This window comes from Staurois parvus, unplaced genomic scaffold, assembly GCF_062004578.1.
Source record: "Staurois parvus isolate SC_StPar_1 unplaced genomic scaffold, SC_StPar_1.0 ptg000423l, whole genome shotgun sequence".
In the NCBI taxonomy this organism is placed as follows: Eukaryota; Metazoa; Chordata; class Amphibia; order Anura; family Ranidae; genus Staurois; species Staurois parvus.
The window spans coordinates 5,655,755-5,675,508 of NW_028318219.1; the positions used below are offsets into that span (position 1 = coordinate 5,655,755).

General features: G+C 42.2%; 1 protein-coding gene across 3 annotated transcripts in view; it reads right to left on the reverse strand.

Annotated features, from left to right (window-relative positions):
* Nucleotides 1-13,671: 13,671 nt before the first annotated feature.
* The window catches only part of LIPE (lipase E, hormone sensitive type), a 59,660-nt gene continuing 53,577 nt past the window's right edge, over nt 13,672-19,754 (reverse strand). For all 3 annotated transcript variants that reach the window (XM_089687380.1, XM_089687381.1, XM_089687382.1), the window contains one exon: nt 13,672-18,637. In XM_089687380.1, coding sequence (XP_089543506.1) covers nt 18,347-18,637 — 291 coding nt within the window. In that variant the 3' untranslated portion in view covers nt 13,672-18,346. The remainder of the gene's footprint in view (nt 18,638-19,754) is intronic.

Consider the following 19,754-nt stretch of genomic DNA (forward strand, 5'->3'; position numbering starts at 1 on the left):
GACAGTTGCATGTATCTTAGCACCCATGTTCAAAACAATGAAAGCAATGCTCCCCAAACTTGTATTAATTGGATCGGCATGTGGATAGAATGGTGCAAGAACAGACAGGATTGGCTTGTCAGGCTCAGGAAGACTTCAACACAATGGAGGCCTCTATGATTAATCCCCAAAAACGGTGAAACCCATCTGAGGAGTTCTCTGCAAGTGAACAGGTGCTGAAGTCATCTTTTACTCATTTCATTCACATTTCTGCAACAGGGAGTCTGTGTCTGTCTGTAGACAGCCGCCATTCTGGTATAATCAGCTCCCATGTTGACGCGTTTCACAGTCATGTCCTGCTTCTACAAGTCAGTGCCGGCAATATACACTGTCGCTGTACTAATGATACTTCCTGGGAAAGATTTAACATCTAGGGGCAATCAAAGGGTTATCTGTATGCCTAACAATGTCTAATGTGTGTAATATGTGCTGATTTTGTTTCTCCCTTTTCAGGGAGAAAAAACAGCCACATTACTGTCTGTAGAGTCCTGTATTGTTTGTTAACACAAGATTCTGTACTGCCATTCGCTAAGCCAATCATCAGGTCCAAGCCATAAATCATTGGCTGGGACCTGTTGACCGACTACGATTAATCCCCAAAAAGATTGAAATGCATCTAAAGGAGTTCTCTCAAGTGAAGGTGAACAAGTGAACAGGTGCTGAAGCCATCTTTTACTCATTTCATTCACATTTATGCAACAGGGAGTCTGTGTCTGTCGGTAGACAGCCGCCATTCTGTTATAATCAGCTCTCATGTTGACGCGTTTCACAGTCATGTCCTGCTTCTTCGGGACTGAATTATTGTGGCAAGCATATCATATGGAAATATTGTCTGAAATAAATATTTAATACAAAATAAATAGTTGATATACAATTATTTCCACACATTACAGCAGAGCATAAACACTCATCATATTATATTTAGTGTTTAGGATCTGGCATAGTGTTGTGCAAATTATTGTAAATCGGCTATTTCATTAGATGACCAATCTTACCATACTATACGCTTACAATAATAGCCTAGTCCTGAAGACTTGATGACATGGGTACTACATACGACTTTATAAAATGCTTTAAGTATAAGCAACTCTTGTGTATAGGATTGTCCGATATACGAGGGGTCTTCAAAAAGTTTCCGCACTTTTTTTTAAAAACTATATATATATATTAATAAAAAAGTGTGGAAACTTTTTGAAGACCCCTCGTATATAAAAATCTGACATTCTTGTTTTATAGTAACATTTTTATTTTATTGGATGTATTTAATATCAAATTTCCTCCCACACTCCAAAGACATGCTAATAGGTTAATTGGCTCCTTTCTGAATTGGCCCTAGTATGTGTATGTATGAATGTGAGTCCGGGGCATTAGATTGTACACCCCTTGAGGGTTAGGGACTGATGTGAATGTACAATATACAGTCATGGCCGAAATTGTTGGCACCCTTGATATTTTTCCTGAAAATCAAGTATTTCACACAAAAAAGGTATTGCATTAACACATGTTTTGCTATACACATGTTTATTCCCTTTGTATGTATTGGAACAAATATAAAACAGAGGCAGAAAAGCAAATATGACATAATGTCACACAAAACCCCAAAAATGGGCTGGACAAAAGTATTGGCACCCTTAACTTAATATTTGGTTGCACACCCTTTGGAAAACATAACTGAAATCAGTCGCTTCCTATAACCATCAATAAGCTTCTGACACCTCTCACCCGGAATTTTGGACCACTCTTCCTTTGCAAACAGCTCCAGGTCTCTCTTATTGGAAGGACACCTTTTCCCAACAGCAATTTTAAGATCTCTCCACAGGTGTTCAATGGGATTTAGATCTGGGCTCATTGCTGGCCACTTCAGAACTCTCCAGCGCTTCTTTGCCATCCATTTCTGAGTGCTTTTTGACGTATGTTTGGGGTCATTGTCCTGCTGGAAGACCCAGGATCTTGGACGCAAACCCAGCTTTCTGACACTGGGCCCTACAGTGCGACCCAAAATCCTTTGGTAATCCTCAGATTTCATGATGCCTTGCACACAGTCAAGGCACCCAGTGCCAGAGGCAGCAAAACAACCCCAAAACATCATTGAACCTCCACCATATTTTACCGTAGGTACTGTGTTTTGTTCTTTGTAGGCCTCATTCCGTTTTCGGTAAACAGTAGAATGATGTGCTTTACCGAAAAGCTCTATCTTGGTCTCATCTGTCCACAAGACGTTTTCCCAGAAGGCTTTTGGCTTACTCAAGTACATTTTGGCAAACTGTAGTCTTGCTTTTTTATGTCTCTGTGTCAGCAGTGGGGTCCTCCTGGGTCTCCTGCCATAGCGTTTCATTTCATTTAAATGTCGACGGATAGTTCGCGCTGACACTGATGCTCCCTGAGCCTGCAGGACAGCTTGAATGTCTTTGGAACATGTTTGGGGCTGCTTATCCACCATCCGGACTATTCTGCGTTGCAATCTTTCATCAATTTTCCTCATCCGTCCACGACCAGGGAGATTAGCTACAGTGCCATGGGTTGCAAACTTCTTGATAATGTTGCGCACTGTGGACAAAGGCAAATCTAGTTCTCTGGAGATGGACTTGTAACCTTGAGATTGTTGATATTTTGCCACAATTTTGGTTCTCAGGTCCTCAGACAGTTCTCGTCTCCTCTTTCTGTTGTCCATGCTTAGTGTGGCACAGACAGACACACAATGCAAAGGTTAAGTGAACGTCTCTCCTTTTTATCTGCTTTCAGGTGTGATTTCTATATTGCCCACACCTGTTACTTGCCCCAGGTGAGTTTACAGGAGCATCACATGCTTGTAACATTCTTATTTATCCGCAGTTGTGAAAGGGTGCCAATACTTTTGTCCAGCCCATTTTTGGAGGTTTGTGTGACATTATGTCGAATTTGCTTTCTTTCCTCCCTTTTTTTGTTTTGTCCCAATACACACAAAGGGAATAAACATGTGTATAGCAAAACATGTGTTAATGCAATACGTTTCGTGAGAAATACATGATTTCCTGGAGAAATATCAAGGGTGCCAACAATTTCGGCCATGACTGTATATGTAAAGAGCTGCATAAATTGACACCGCTATATAAGTATCCATAATAAATACATTTTGATACAATTTTTTTTAGATATAGTATTTGGTTGGTTTATCTTCATTGCTAAATTTAAAGTCTATGTATATTTGTTGCTACATTTTGTCCATTAAATGTTGAGGTTGCTTTTAAAAAATGGATATTTGTAATACTTGTCACAAGCTATGAATACGTATATTAGATATACTGCATGTATGATGTTATATTATATGACATCACAAATCAAGCTTACCCATGTGAATGTAAAGAGTAGTGACAACATTTCCTTTTATGTAGGGCAGCTCAGGTCTCTGGCTCTCGGCCTGGATGGCAGGTGAGCTGCTGACTAATAGATACAAGAGGTCAGAGTATTCAGAGATTTAGGGTCAAGGCTCGACAGCAATCTACAATCTGTTGACAAGCATGACACAATTTTGCAGCTTTGCAGCGTGAGGTTAGCAAGGCTCTTGCATTGTTTCTGCAGATTCATCTTCAAAAGGGTGATTCTCAACTTCTTTCCAGCAGACCAATTGGATTCCAGCTGTCAATTTTGTAACAACCAGGGGCGGACTGACCATTCGAGCACTCAGGCACTGGCCGAGGGCCCGGGGTCAGTAGGGGGCCCCATGAGATGCCCCTGGTACCTTTCATTGGCTTTTTCATAGGCTTTTTTGGGTGTGGGCAAGGACACAGGGGCCCCATGATCCCTTATTGCCTGGGGGCCCCATGAGTTGTCAGTCCGCCCCTGGTAACAACTATAGCAAATCTGTGGCCATATTAAACATGGAGTGTGGACACTTTGGCTGGCAAATCTAAATGCCTGCATGTGATATTTAAAACCCAGAAATGAGCGTTCAGATAAGAGAACAACAGCGTCCCACAACCACCGACACTACGGGGGTCATTTATTAACATTGGTGAGTGCAAAATCTGGTGCAGCTCTGCAGAGAAACCAATCAGCTTCCAGGCTCTATTGTCAAAGCTTAATTAAACAATGGCTAAATGATTAGCACTTCCGCCTGGCAGTACTAGGGTTGTTAGTTCGAATCCCAACCACGGCACCACCTGCCTGGAGTTTGCATGTTCTCCCTGTGCCTGCGTGGGTTTCCTCCGGGTACTCCGGTTTCCTCTGACACACCAAAGACATGCTGGTAGGTTAATTGGGTCTTGTCTAAATTGGCCCTAGTATGTATGAATGTGAGTTAGGGACCTTAGCTTGTACACCCCTTGAGGGTTAGGGACTGATGTGAATGTATAATATATATGTAAAGCGCTGTGTAAATTGACAGTGCTATATAAGTACCTGAAATAAAAAACAAGCAGACGTTAGAAGCTGATTGGCTATCATGCACAGCTGTACCAGATTCTGAGTGCACCTGCTTTAGTAAATCTACCCGTATGTGTCTTGCAATTTCCTAATGGTTCCTAGGCCAGCCAATCATAGTAATAGGCTAACAGCAAGATAGAGGGTGGTGGTGAAAAAACAGAAACTTGTGATGGGAGAAACCTGGAGGCTACCATCACTGACTTATGAAAAGTAGATTTTTTTTGTCCTTACTTGAAAACTCTTTTTTGTACTTACCATAAAAGTCTTCTATGAGTTCACTGAGAGGCACAACGTTGATTGAAGCTCAATCAGAACCAGTGAAATATGCTTCCCAATTGGTTCTGATTCATCTTGAATCACAGCTGTGCATCTCAATGAACTCAGAAAAGTTTAAAGGTAAATAGAAACAAGTTCTATGGGTTCGTCAAAAGGCACAGCTTTAATCAAAAACTAATCAGAACCGGTGAGGTTATACTGGCTATGCTTGATTCATCTTCAATTAAAGCTGTGCCTCTCAAAGAACATTAAAGAAAATAGAAATTTTTTTATACTTACTGTAAAATTCTTTTCTCTGACTTCATTAAGAGGCACAGCTTTCATTGAAGATCAGTCAGAACCAATCACCAGCATAACTGTCAGGAATGGACTCAGCACTGGTGGTGGGACTCACCTGCCGTGTGGGCTGCAGTACCAGGGCTGACCAGCAGGTGCTCTCAGCAGCCAGAAGCTCACTCCTGTAGTCAGCCAACACCTGGGGCTGATTGCAGGCGGTGTATTTAAGGAATGACCAGGCCTGTGATCAGGGCCTTGGTGTATGTTTCCCATGAGCCCCTGTACCTGGTATCCTGTGTTCCTGCCTCGTTGCTGACCCTGCTTTGATCCTGATCTCTGCTGACCATCTCCTGTTGAACCCCTGGCTTGCCTGACCATCCTTCTGCCTGATCCTCGGTACCGTGCTGCCCGCTACCTGCTGAACCTGGCTTGTGACCCCGACCATTCTCTGCTTGCTCCTACGGTATCACGCTGCCCGCACGATACCGACCCAGCCTGTCTGACTACGCTTACTTCACCCAACGATCCATCCATCCATCCCACACGGATCACCTTTAGTAAGTCTGCCTGCCTCTTCCCATCAGACTCCGTTCCTGCACTCCCCTGCCAGTACTCTCTACCACAGCCGGATGCACTCAGGGGTCGCGACCTGGTTCCAGTCTGCACCAAGTCCATCCCCACCATCAGGGGCCCTGGTGAATAGCAGGCTGGGACTTAGACCCCAAACCCTGAGGAAATCCGTGCTGTGGGCTGCTAGAGACATTGCCAGGCGGCACCTGACAGTACCTTACGGCCTGCCTGACCATTCCACCTCTCCAGCCTGACTACGCCTGTGTTCCTGAAGCCTGCTACTTCCCTGTGTCAGTCCACACATTTCTGGTCATACCCGGATCCCTAACAATAACCCCACTGCTCTTGATTCATTTTCAGTCAAACCTGTGCCTCGCTAAGAACCCATTGAACGTTTCCTCTTTTCTGAGTTTAGAGAGGCATTGCTGATTGAACATGAGTCAGAACCTATGGTCAGCATAAGCCACTGGTCTTGATTGAGCTTCAATCATAGCAGTGTCTCTCAATGAACTCAAAAAAGAGGTTTATGATAAGAAACAGTTCGATGGGGTCTTAGAACTCAGAAAATAATTTTTGGTTCTATGGGTTAATTGAACTCAGAAAAGAGTTTTTGTGTCTATGGGTTCAAAAAAATACTATGGGTTCATTGATAGACATAACCAGAGTCAATGGATTATGCTGGCCATTGGTTCTGACTGATCTTCAATCAAAGCTATGCCTCTCAATGAATTTAAAAAAAAAAAAGACAGATTTTTTTCTTGAGTCACTGTAAAATTCTTTTCTCCAAGTTTATTGAGAGATAAAATTTTCACTGAAGATAAATCCGAATCAATGGGTAGCATAACCCACTGGTTCTGATTTATCTTCAAAGCTGCATTGCTCAACAAATGTACCAAAAATGATTCGTTATGCTGATCTTCTGGCTTCAATACTGACTCAGGGACTCGGAACATATATACTATATTGCCAAACGTATTGGGAAAACCCTCCAAATCATTGGATTAAGGTGTTCCAATCACCTCCATGGCCACAGGTGTTTAAATTTAAGCACCTAGGCAAACATTTGTGAAAGAATGGGTCACTCTCAGGAGCTTAGTGAATTCAAGTGTGGTACTGTGATAGGTTGCCACCTGTGCAATAAATCCATACACACAATTTCCTGGCTACTAAATATTCTACGGTCAACTGTTAGTGGTATTATAACAAAGTGGAAGCAACTGGGAACAACAGCAACTCAACCACAAAGTGGTAGACAACGTAAAATGACAGAGTGGGGTCAGCGCATGCTGAAGCGCACAGTGCACAGAAGTCGCCAACTGTCTGCAGAGTCAGTAGCTAAAGACCTCAAAACTTGGTGTGGCCTTCAGATTGGCACAACAACAGTGCATAGAGAGCTTCATGGAATGGGTTTCCATGGCCAAGAAGCTTCATCCAAGCCTTACATCACCAAGTGCAATGCAAAGCATTGAATGCAGTGGTGTAAAGAACGCCACCACTGAACTCTAGAGCAATGGAGAAGTGTTCTCTGGAGTGATGAATCATGCTTCTCTGTCTGGCAATCCAATGTACATGTCTGGGTTTGGCGGTTGCCAGGAGAATGGTACTTGTCTGACTGCATTGTGCCAAGTGTAAAGTTTGGTGGAGGGGGATTATGGTGTGGGGTTGTTTTTCAGGGGTTGGGCTTGGCTCCTTAGTTGAAGTGAAGGGAACTTTAAGGTGTTAGCATTGGACAATTTCATGCTCCCAACTTTGTGAGAACAGTTTGGGGATGGCCCCTTCCTGTTCCAACATGACTGTGCACCAGTGCACAAAGCAAGGTCCATAAAGACATGGACAAGCGAGTCTGGAGTGGAGAAACTTGACTGGCCTGTGCATAGTCCTGACCTCAGCCCAACAGAACACCTTTGGGATGAATTAGAGCGGAGACTGTGGGCCAGGCCTTCTCCTCCGACATCAGTGCCTGACTTCACAAATGTGCTTCTGGAAGAATGGTCAAACATTTCTATAGACACACTCCAAATCCTTGTGGACAGCCTTTGCCATAAGAGTTGAAGCCATTAAAATTCATGTGCGTGTAAAGGCAGACCGACCAATACTTTTGACAATATAGTGTATGGAGATCCGGACTTCCGACTTTGTCTATTCTGACTTCTGATCTGCATACTTGGTCCACATAATTGACTCAAGTATTGAGGTCAGTAACTCAGTATAATAACCAAGTAATTATAGACCTGTTAGTTTAACATCTATAGTTGGGAAGATACTGGAGAGCTTAATAAAAAAACCACATAGATGAGTTCTTACACGGCTAATGTGTAAGGTAAAGTCTACAGGCTTGGATAAATCCGTATCTAAATGGATAGAAAACTGGCTAAAAGATCGTATTCAGAGAGTAGTGGTTAATGATTCATACTCTGAATGGTCTAGGGTTGTTAGTAGAATACCCAAAAGTTCAGTGTTGGGACCCTTACTTTTTAATCTATTTATAAACAATATTGGGTCTGAGATTATGAATACCATTCCAGTCTTTGCAGATGAGACCAAGCTGTGCCGTGGAATAACGTCCTTACAGGATGTCTCCAACTTACAAGCCGACCTCAATGCTCTGTGTAATTGGGCAGCTATGTGGCAAATGAGGTTTAATGTTGATAAATGTAAGGTTCTGCACTTGGGAGCTAAGAATATGCATGCATCATACATACTAGGGGGGGTACAACTGGGGGAATCAATGGTGGTGAAGGATCTGGGAGTTCTGGTAGATCACAATCTTAATAATGGCATGCAATGCCAAGCTAAAGTTTCTAAAACGAGCAAAATCATCTCTTGTATTAGGAGAGGTATAGACTCGAGAGAGAGAGATATCATTACCCCGGTACATATCATTAGTAAGACCTCATCTGGAATATGCAGTTCAGTTCTGGGCACCAATTCACAAAAAGAACATTGGGGAACTGGAGAAAGTACAGAGAAGGGCAACCAAACTGATAAGAGGCATGGAAGAGCTCAGCTATGAAGAAAGATTAGAGGAACTGAATTTATTCTCTCTTGAGATGAGGAGATTAAGGGGGAATATGATCTCCATGTATAATACATAAGGGGGGGTATGATCACCATGTATAATACATAAGGGGGGATATGATCACCATGTATAATACATAAGGGGGGATATTATCTCCAAGTATAATACATAAGGGGGGATATGATCTCCATGTATAATACATAAGGGGGATATGATCTCCATGTATAATACATAAGGGGGGATATGATCTCCATGTATAATACATAAGGGGGGATATTATCTCCAAGTATAATACATAAGGGGGGATATGATCTCCATGTATAATACATAAGGGGGAGGATATGATCTCCATGTATAATACATAAGGGGGAGGATATGATCTCCATGTATAATACATAAGGGGGAGGATATGATCACCATGTATAATACATAAGGGGGGATATGATCTCCATGTATAATACATAAGGGGGGATATGATCTCCATGTATAATACATAAGGGGGATATGATCTCCATGTACAGTACATAAGGGGGGATATGATCTCCATGTATAAATACATCAGTGATTCATATAGTGAACTCGGTGTAGAGCTATTCACCCTGAGGTCATCACAGAGGACAAGGGGGCACTCTTTATGCCTGGGGGCAGTTCCCTCTCACACTCCATAGACATGCTGATAGGGTAATTTGACTTCTGTCTAAATTGGCCCTAGTATATTTATGTATGCGAGTTAGGGACCTTAGACTGTAAGCCCCTGGAGGATTATGGACTGATGTGAATATACAATATATATGTAAAGCGCTGCATAAATTGACGGCGCTATATAAGTACCTATAATAAATAAATGTGTGGGTGAACTTCCATGACAGGCTGTGTGCGTCCATAGACACACACAGCATAGTTCGGCCATGTCCTCCACTCCTTTCTCACAGGATCTGACTGACAGCCAATGGCTCCTGCTGCTCTCAGTCCAGCCTGTGACAGCATTAAGAGTGAAGAGAAGAGCTGCAGACGGGCACAGTGCTGGATTGACAGAACGTGGGTAACTGTTAGGAGAGGGGTGAAATACATAGATCCATAGTTCCGCTCGCAAGTGGTCTCTTGAACATGGACAACTATGATAGTACGTTTCCACTCTCCATTGAGAGCATAAAAGAATATCAGCCGCACTCCACTTATCTCTTCTTGGAGTATTTCTTTATAATTAATGAATTGACTGAATACAACTGTATCTCCACCCAAAAACCAGCCTTCCTTGATACTTTCACCATCCTGGTTTGCTCACAAGGATAGGGGAAATCAGAAGTCCCCTATCCTTGTGAGTAAGCCAGGAGTGGTGAAACGCGTCAGTGAAGGCTGGTTTACAGAGGGTTGGGCAGGAAATAGCGGGTGTTTTTTTTACCTTAAGGCCAGAAATGCTTTAAGGTACAAAAAAAACCCACCCAGACTTTAGAAACAGCTGAAAGCTCACTTTGTCATGTTCTCTCCCCAATTCTTGAATTGGTTAGTAAAAGTGAGGGGCAGCTTCACTGACCAACAGGAAGGATCAGGTGAGGGTTCAGCCAAACTCACCCTGTACAGTGTAGTAATATGAAGGGATGCCAGATCAGGAATTCCAATCATTACTAGGAATCCCCTTCACAAATATACTTGAAATATATCACTGTGGTGCCAACTGGCTGCAATACACATAGACACAGTTATTACACATTTATTTTATTCAGTGGTATAAACCGAAGAGAAAAATAGATTTTTTTTTTTTAATCCAGAAGCGCAGCATATAAACACAGCATCACATACTCAGATTAATGAGCTACAACTCAAACACCCCAACTTTCCTTTCTAGACAAGCACATCCTTTTTTAGCTATGCACAGGTATGAAAAAATATATACACAGAAATATATATGTAAAAGGGCCCATTCACACAGGCGTATAAAATGTGGCGTTCAGACCCTTAATGTGTACAGTTTAATATGTATCTAAACACAATGGTATTGTATGCTACATGCCCATTTACACAGCTGTGCTGGGGTCAGTACACCCCCATATAGTGTCCAGCTGTGCAAACCAAAATAGGAAGAATCTGCAGTTTTTTTGCACAATAGACATGTAACTGTGTGAACGTTTACATCCATAACCCGTCAATGGATATGGCCATATGCGCCATGACCACTGTTTGATGAATTCAGGACTGGAGGGGGGACATGTAAACATAAACAACATGTAGGCAGCGGTTCAGGATGACCTCAGCCCTTGGGGCAGAAGTCATTGTGTGACAACTCCTATATTGTTTATGTTTACATATTTCCTCCCCCAGCTCCTCCCATTTGCCCTGATTGAGCCATTCGGTAGACAGCAGCGCTGCAGACGCAGAATGACTTCAGCCTTTTGAATAATTAAAGGCTGATTCTGCAACTTCTCTGTTGATGCCAGGGTGGATAAAAATCAATGATTTTTAAAAAACAAAATAAAAAAAAATCGGATTTTTTTTATTTAAATCGGATTTTTTTTATTTAAATCAGATTTTTTTTTTATAAAATGTATTACCATCCAAAGGTTATTCCATCATGAAATAAAGATTAGTTTTTTAATTATGTAGAATAAGGCTGTATATGTTTAATGTTTTTGGTAAATAAATTCCATGAATCGATTCACAATGTCAGGCTCTTCCAGAGGTTTTTGTAAGATTATTGGGCAGTTTCTCTGCCTACAAGATATTATCACAGATGTTTGGTTTACTTTTGCAGTTCTCAAAACTGAATTTGACTCAGCGGAGATCACATGCCTCTTCTTCACAGCAAAAATGTTATAACATGAACAGAGTTAAGAAAAAGACCTTCATCCTAACTTCTACAAACCTATGAATACAGAATCAACCCCTTCACTGCTAAGTTTCAAGAAGTTCAGTGAATAGAATAGAAACAATATTTTTCTGATTGTTTGGAGTGGAATAGATCTGCACAAGAAGAAAGTGAAACTAAGTGTGAGGAGGAAGGGGCTGACAGTCTAAGTTTCTTAAAATATATATATTTTGTTTAGCCAAATTAGTTAACAAACATGGATGTTTAAGCAAATCACATATGCTGGAATGTTATTGTTTCAGTTGAATAAATCTATTTAAATTGTTATTATTATTTTTCTCCTTCCTAAGTACAACAGAAAAGTTGTCCAAATATGAATGATTCACCTATTAAACTGGGGATAAAAAAACTAATATGAAAAGTTGTTATTCTAAAAATCTTCATCTACTTGTATATTAAAGTTATACCAGCAAGAATTAGTCTTTATGTAGAAAACTAGGATTTAAATCAAGCCTTACTGACTAGTGATTTAAATCGTGATTTAAATCAGTTTGATTTAAATCAAATCCACCCTGGTTGATGCTGCTGCTTTTCTTGCTGATGTTTACATCTTCCTGTGGCCCTAAAGAATTAATTTACAAGACAACGGTCGTGCAGGGTTAGAATGACCTCAGCCTTCAGTTATTCAGAATTACTTAGGACCCTTACATGAAGTGCAGTTCTTCCTCTGTTCAGCAGATCCCCTGCTGAATGGGACACCTGCCCGTTCAGTTTGTATCCACACTTAGAGGCAGTTCACACCAGCACGGTATGGACGGAAAACCCACATTCCTTCAAATCGCACTGTACTTGCAATCTGCAGCCGGTGTCAGTGTTAACTTAACGACAGCCCAAACGCGGGTCGCAAAAGCAGTTTGTTTGCACCAGGTACAGAAATACTATGCGATCCGGTTGCTGTGTCTGTTATAAAGTAGTGCATGCACTATTTTGGTGCGGTTTGGTGTGATTTCAGCCCAGAAGCACTGCAAACTTATGATTGCATGTGAATCGCACAGGAACGCACAATGGGTTCCTGTGCGAACTATGGTGTAAACCAGCCCTTACAAAGCAGAGGGGGGAGGACCTGTGTCGGCTCTATGGACATCCAGATGTATATGGACTTGTGTCCTTTTACATCAGGCTACCTCCAATCAATCACATATAAGCCCTGGTTCACACTAAATGCAACTTTGAAATTGTGCTACTTTACTTGAAATAGCGCGATTTCAAAGCTGCAGATCAGTACGATTTGTACCTTCGATTTCACTGCAACTTGCAACATCATTTAACAGAAATCAAGTCACAATGAAATAGGAAAAAAGTAGCGCAGGAACTATTTTTGAGATCGTGCTTCTTCAAATCACACTGATTAAGACAGTACCATAGAAATACATTCGATGCGACTTCAAGTGCGACATGCGATTTAGAAATCACACCTCAAATTGCACTGGAGTGAACCAGAGCTAAGTCCAGAAAAACGTATTTTCTGTTTTTTTCCCCAGACTTGGACAGACTCGGAATGTGTAAACACACACAAGTCCATTTACCTTTGCCTGTCCATAGACCCACATGGAGCTTACGATCAATTCAACCTCAAAAACAGACTGACCGGATCAGAAAGTCCGTATGAAAGGGCCTTAAAGGCTGAGGTCATTTTGAGCTGCTGCAGCCACTTACTGAATGTCTTGATTCAGGTCCCAGGTGGATAAGCAAACATCAACAGTACGTAGGCAGCAGCGGCGGCACAAAAAAACCTTGGTATCCAGTAATTCTGAATGACAGATCTGAACATCATACACATCTCTGCTCCATACGGACATGCATACATATGAGCAGAGATGCACTACAGATTACTTTTTACATAGGATCCTGTGTAAAATTCTACTCCCCTGTGCGTAAGCCCCAAACATGTACATGTCCATAGAGGTGTGTACACATTAACTCACATGGGCGAAACAAAAGTGCAACGAGTATGTTAACCACAGCAACAAGGAGATTTATTCATCTGTCCATTATAAACCATGGATTTCAGATTGGACGCTATGAGCTACTTTACTGCTCTACTCACTGCTCCTTGCACATGTTAAGAAAAGCCCGATATTTGTGTGTTTAGAACAATGTAGTCACATATGAGTGCACAGTGTATGTACAGATAGACAATCAGTATGAAGAAATATACAGATATTTAAAAAAAAAAAAATAAAATATATATATATTTGTTATATATATATATATATACACACACATATACATAGGTTAACAATTTTATTATACACATGTGCTGGTAATGTACAGACAATATAAAAGAGTGCTTAGAACTTATTAAAATGACCTGTCAGCCCTCTGCTGATGAGGACGACTTAAGCAAGTACTGCAACATTTAAGAGGATCTGTCATCCGGTCAGCGTGGGTAATAATCAACCAGTGACTATTGCCGCACCCTGTGTCCAGGTGACAGGTACACTTTAATTAGTGGTTTTCCCTACATAAGAACATTATGCATCTGACAGCGCTGGAACTGCATAACCATCTTGTGGGTTAAAATGCACTAAAAGGCACCTACTTCCTGCACAGACTGGAGGAGGCCATTATGTCATCGAGAATACTGCCTATGACATCGCGGAGGAATCGCCTGCAAAATGTCCGTCTCCGCAGCGTGGAAGATGTAGGTGAATGTCCAAAAGCAAAGTTAAAAAATAAAGCAAGGCCTTCAGCTGAGTTCCTGTTTGAGATACATAAAACAAATAGGCTGAATACACATAAAACACCTACCTTGCTCAACGTCTGTGTACTGAGCTATATCCGTCTGCACACACTGACTCATACACTCGTCTTGTCAATATGAACGATCACCTATGCTACAATGGGCTTATGTATGAAAGAGCCTGACAGTAGAACTGTCTGTAACAAGCCAATCAGAATATCAGGTTTTATTCAGGTCAATGTAAGATTCTGTTTGGCTGACTTTAAGCATCTCAGACCTCGGGATATGGCTCCCCATAAAAGTCTATAATGGTAGGCGCAGACAGGACATTGAAGGATTGCAACGCTAGATGTAAACAGCAGAGCTGCAGCCATTGGACTGAGATGTGTATGCATTTTCTGGAGGGTGTAAGGTTGTTGGGTCAGAGAATGGGAGGTAAAAGGATAGGTGCGCTGATACTTTTAAAAACACCTTTTCAGCCTGAGTAGTAAAAATTTAGAACCTCTGCCCGTATTTTAATTTTGAGTTTCCACTGGAGAAAAAAAAACCCTTCACTTCCTGTACTGACAACAGGAATTCAGATAAAGTCTCCCCAGTTGGGACATAGAGGGCCTATTCATGGTTGTGGCAACGCACGCTGCCAGTGCTGTCACACTATGCTCTATGTGTGGCACCATTCATTGTGATTGGAACCCTAGCATGTTGTACAGTAGAGCCCAATGCACTGCAGCATACAACGCATATATCGTGGATTGTAGAGCACTGCATTGTCAAAAAAAGCCCTGCACTTTTTTTGTCTATTGTGGTACATTGGTAGCCATGAGTTATCTTAATGCAATGTACATTAAAGTGATACTAAAGATTCAGATTTATTTTTTCCAATAACAAACACGTCATACTTATCCCCATTCTCGCAATGTTTTGTACAGAGCAGCACTGATCCTCCTCTTCTTGTGTCCTCCGCTAGTGCTCCTGGCTCCTCCCCCTGCTGAGTGCCCCCAGAGCAAACTGCTTGTTCTGGGGGCACTCATGCATCCTCGTTCCTGAGCCCCTCTCTGTGTGTCAATAATACACACAGAGCGTGGCTCAGGCCTGCCACTGGCTGTGATTGTCAAGTGGGAGCAAATGGATCCGGCTCCTGTGTCTCAGAGGTAGAGACCCAGGGAACCACTGCTCTCATGCACATTGGGATTGGGCTCAGGCAAGGTTTTTTTACCTTTATTCATAGAATGCATGAAGGAAAAAAAAATCTTCAGCATTTAGAACCACTCTAAGGCACTACAATGGAAAGCTTAAGCGTGATTGGGCCTAGCAATAGATAACTCGCCCCTGTTCTAACCAAAGCTCAAGTCAAAAAAAAAAAAAGGGGTGGTCAAATGCATAAGTGGGATACTGTTTTAAACTGAAGAGCTGCTGAAATCTGTAAATAAAGCCAATTAACACAACCCAAGAGAAAGATCCTATTGCTTCATGGGAGACATGCTGAGGATGTGGGTATAAAAAGCTGAAATCTTCTTTCCCTGGTCTGTTAGTGGTGTTCAGGCCCCATACCAAAGCAAAATCAATCTGAAGAGACTACACTTGTATACTGCATGGGCAATGTATGAGTACACCCCTCCAAATTACTGAGTTCAAGTGTTTCTACGGCAGGGAACTGTTAATGCTAGAGAGGCAGGTTTGTGCACTTCCAGCCTTCTAACAACAGTTTAGGGAAGGTCCCTCTTTTCTTCTATCATGACTGTGCCAGTGAGTACAAAACCAGCTCCATAAAGACATAGCTTGAGAAATCTGATGTGGTGGAACCCAAATGGTCAGCACAGAGCCCTGACCTCAACCCTACTGAACACATCTGAGATGAACTGGAACCTCAATTGTGAACCAAGTCTTCTCATCCACCATCTGTACCTGACCTCACAATTGCTCTTCTGGCTGAAGAGACACATTCCAAAATCTGAAGACACATTCCACAATCTTAAGAAGAGTGTTCTCAGAAGAGGGGAGCAGCTTATGGTTGCAAATTGATGGGCAAACTCCATATTAATGGCCATGGTTTGAAAATGGGTTCATCAAGCTCATATAGGTGTGTTGGTAAGAGGTCCACAAACATGTGGCCATATAGTGTATAGACAGGTGAAGAGAACTTGTCACCTCCTTATCTTATGCTAGGTACCTTTGTCTAATTTTAGTTTCCATCACTTTCTGCCTCTATAACAATGAAGACAAATTGGGTAAATCTCCCTTAGCAGGAACACAGGCAGTGATTAAAAAAAACAAAAAAAAACCGACAGAGGTTCTAAACCTTTTCCACTTTATCCACAATTGAAAAAAGTTTTTGCTAGAGATACACTTTAAAGCTGAAGTATAATCTGTGTATACTCCCTGGTTGCTCCCACATGAACATACTAATGAAATGATTAAATACAATCTGTTTTTTATTACATACCTAATGCTGAACCTAGTGACATCATTACTAGGTCTTTCTTTTCTATGCAATGCAAAAGCAAATTATGGCTGGCAGGAGAGGGCGGCAGAGTGCTGTCCATAGCTTCCTAAAAACAACACAGCACCCTGCCTCAGTACTCCTCTCTAGAACCCTTAACCCTGAAGCAAGCAGTGGGCTGGATCCTGGGTGGAGTTCGAAATGGTTGGGTGGATGTCAGGTTTGAAAGGTGGGTGTTCCTAGGCAGACCACCATAGGTAACACTCACAGGTGATGCTGAGCCTCCACGATTGAAAGAAATCAAATTCAATGAATGAAAGGGACAGGCCAGGGACAGTCAGGCTGGGTAGGAAAGCACTATTATCTGACGCTGGGCACCCTCCAGCCATGAAATGAGGCAGACTCCATCTAACTTGTTTCAGCTTCTAATACACACTGCGAGAAGATCACAGTGTGCAGTGAAACCAGAGTAAGCTATTTCAGTATAGGAGAACATCCTGTAACTGTGCTAGACTGAAGGGAAGGCTTTTTATATTCCCTACCCAAGTCACAAGACAGTTTTTCCTAAAGAGCCCAGCTAAAAACACCTGGTCTTAGCATGTTCAAAAAAAAAAAAAAAAAAAGTAAATTAATTGCATAAAACGTATAGCTCTTATAAATAAAAAAATTTACTTTTTCGTTTGATAAAAGTATAAACTTGTGGAGTACAAGACCCTAAACACACATATATATATATAAATACAGAGAGGGAATGTAAAATGATAAATACAGATGGAAAATTAGAGCTGAAAAGATATATACACGTTACATACAATAAATGTGCACAAGCAAAATCAAGAAACTACCGCTAAAACCCTGCGGTCAAACCTTCAGGTGGCTATTTTGTAATGTGCACCAATATTCAAGCAATGGAGGCTGCCTCCTTGTAATGTGAACCATATGACACATCAACAGGCCACTGGAGGAAGCCACAGCGTGGAAGAGTGGTTTTCATAGGGACAGTGGAACTTAGGCAAAGGTCATGTATAAATGTGCCAACGACAACACCATAGTGGGTGGATTTATTGAAATGTTGAAGGAAGAAGGGACAGAGTTGGTCTGCAGTGCTCACAATCTCGAGTCAGATTTTCCTTCCTTTCTTTATTCTTCCTCTCATATTGTGTTGGGGCTCATGTACACAAGCGAGTTGGTTCATACAGGCATTTCTGGACACCTGGGTTAAAGCGTCAAAATCAACGACAGGCTGTAATACATGACAGCTGGACAGGTTCCAAGTGATATTTGCATTTAGGGCCATATGTGCTCATGGCATGTGTCTGTTTGCATTAGGCCCTACTTGGAACAGTGTCCAGCCACCACAGTCTGTCGTTGATTTTGATAGGCTGCTTGCAGCAAGCTCTACACTGTACCTGTGCCTTCCGAGTGTCCAGAAGCATGTTTTTTTTCCGCTGTATGAGCCACCTCACTCGTGTCCATGAGAAATATGTTGGTGGCCCACAGGACCCCAGAGTAGATGCTAAACAAAAGTCAGAATCCAAGATTTAGAGCAGCTCTCTGTCAACTGGGGTGTCCCAGAGATTTACTCAGAAGCACCTTATGTGTGTAAGAGGTTCTTCACCAAATCCCATTCTCAGCATGTGCACCATACTTCTCAGTGACCACAGTGAAGACTGCTGGTGAAATCTGTGATTCAGAACAATGGAAGCAGCAAAATCAGAGTGACCAGTGGTGTTAAATGTAGATGATTATTGCATGTTATGGAGACAGTTATTTTGGGTTTCAGGCTCCAATCTCTCGATCGGTCACTGCGCTCTTCCCCAGCGTCCTCTCCAGTTTGCGGTGTTTGCGGGGAGCAGCAGGAGGTGGGGCAGGAGGCTCTTCTCTCAGGACTTGCCGGATGCGCTGGACGCACACAGCTGTGGCAGTTCGTGTCTCTGGTGACAGCTGTGATAAGCTGAGGAATCCGTGAGGGAGATCTTCTACTACCTGCAGGGTGACTGGCCGATTGAGAGAACGGAGTCTCTTAGCAAACATCACGGAGTCATCCAACATCGGGTCCAGCGCACAGGCCTGCATGAACAAGAAACTGCCATGAAAACGGGCATTAGACAAATAGTACAATACTAAAGAAACTGTAAATATATATTGCACAGGGCACCAGGGTTCGGTCCTGTATGGGGGATATATTTCCCCACTATTTGGGTTGTGGTCCCTTTAAGGGAGAGTTTAAGGAACAATTTTAGCGCTCAGGGGTTTTCACCTCATGAGGGGTTCCGGGGTACTTTCAGGACTCTCAGGATTGGTAAATCCTCATTTGGGACCCGGAATTCGGAGGCTCAGAGAGACTTGGGTGGGAAGGAGCCTCCAAACCCTTCTCACAGGGACTTAGGTCCTGAAAAGGTTAACCCACCTGCAAGGGAGGCAAGAAAAGCAGCAGGAAGGAATCAGTACTATGGGGTAGTGTGGAGTGGAAAAAGTGTAGACTATCTGGAAGCTAAGACTCCGGTTTACTGCGCTCCTGCGGTTTTTCCTATACCCTGAAGCTGACAGGTACTTTAAAACCTAAGTGTGGGACTGATATATTGGTGGTGAGCTGTTATGTTGTATTAACTATACCAGGTTTATGGACTGTTTGCTTTATTTTTGCTGAAGAAGGCTGCCTTTTATTAGCTTGTTTTGAAGGTCCAATAAAGACTATCATTTTCAATGGCTGGTCATCTCTGGCTCTCCAAATTACAATATATTTATCTAAATGACAAATAGATGGCATCAGTTACCAGCAGCTGTCATACCAAGTCTCTACAATGTACAATGTCTGCTTTTCTTAGTTTCACTAGCATTGATCCTCCTATATCTATAAATGTCAACACTTAACCCCAACATTTTTGTACATGTGACAGCTCTGTACACAATGACATGAATTAATGGACCTCAAGGCGTGTAATCCAACATGATTTAAAGTGATATTAAAAGTTTTTTTGTTGTTGTTAAACAATGGCAATGGTTTTACACAGAGCAGCCTCAATCCTCCTATCTTTAGGTCCCCTGCCAGTGCTGCAGGCCCCTCCCTCCTACTTAGTGCCCCCATAGCAAGCTGCTTGCTATGGGGGCACCTGAGAAGGCTGGCTCTTGAGCCGCTGCTCTGTGTGTCCATTCACACACAGAGAGCAGCACAGCCCCACCCCCC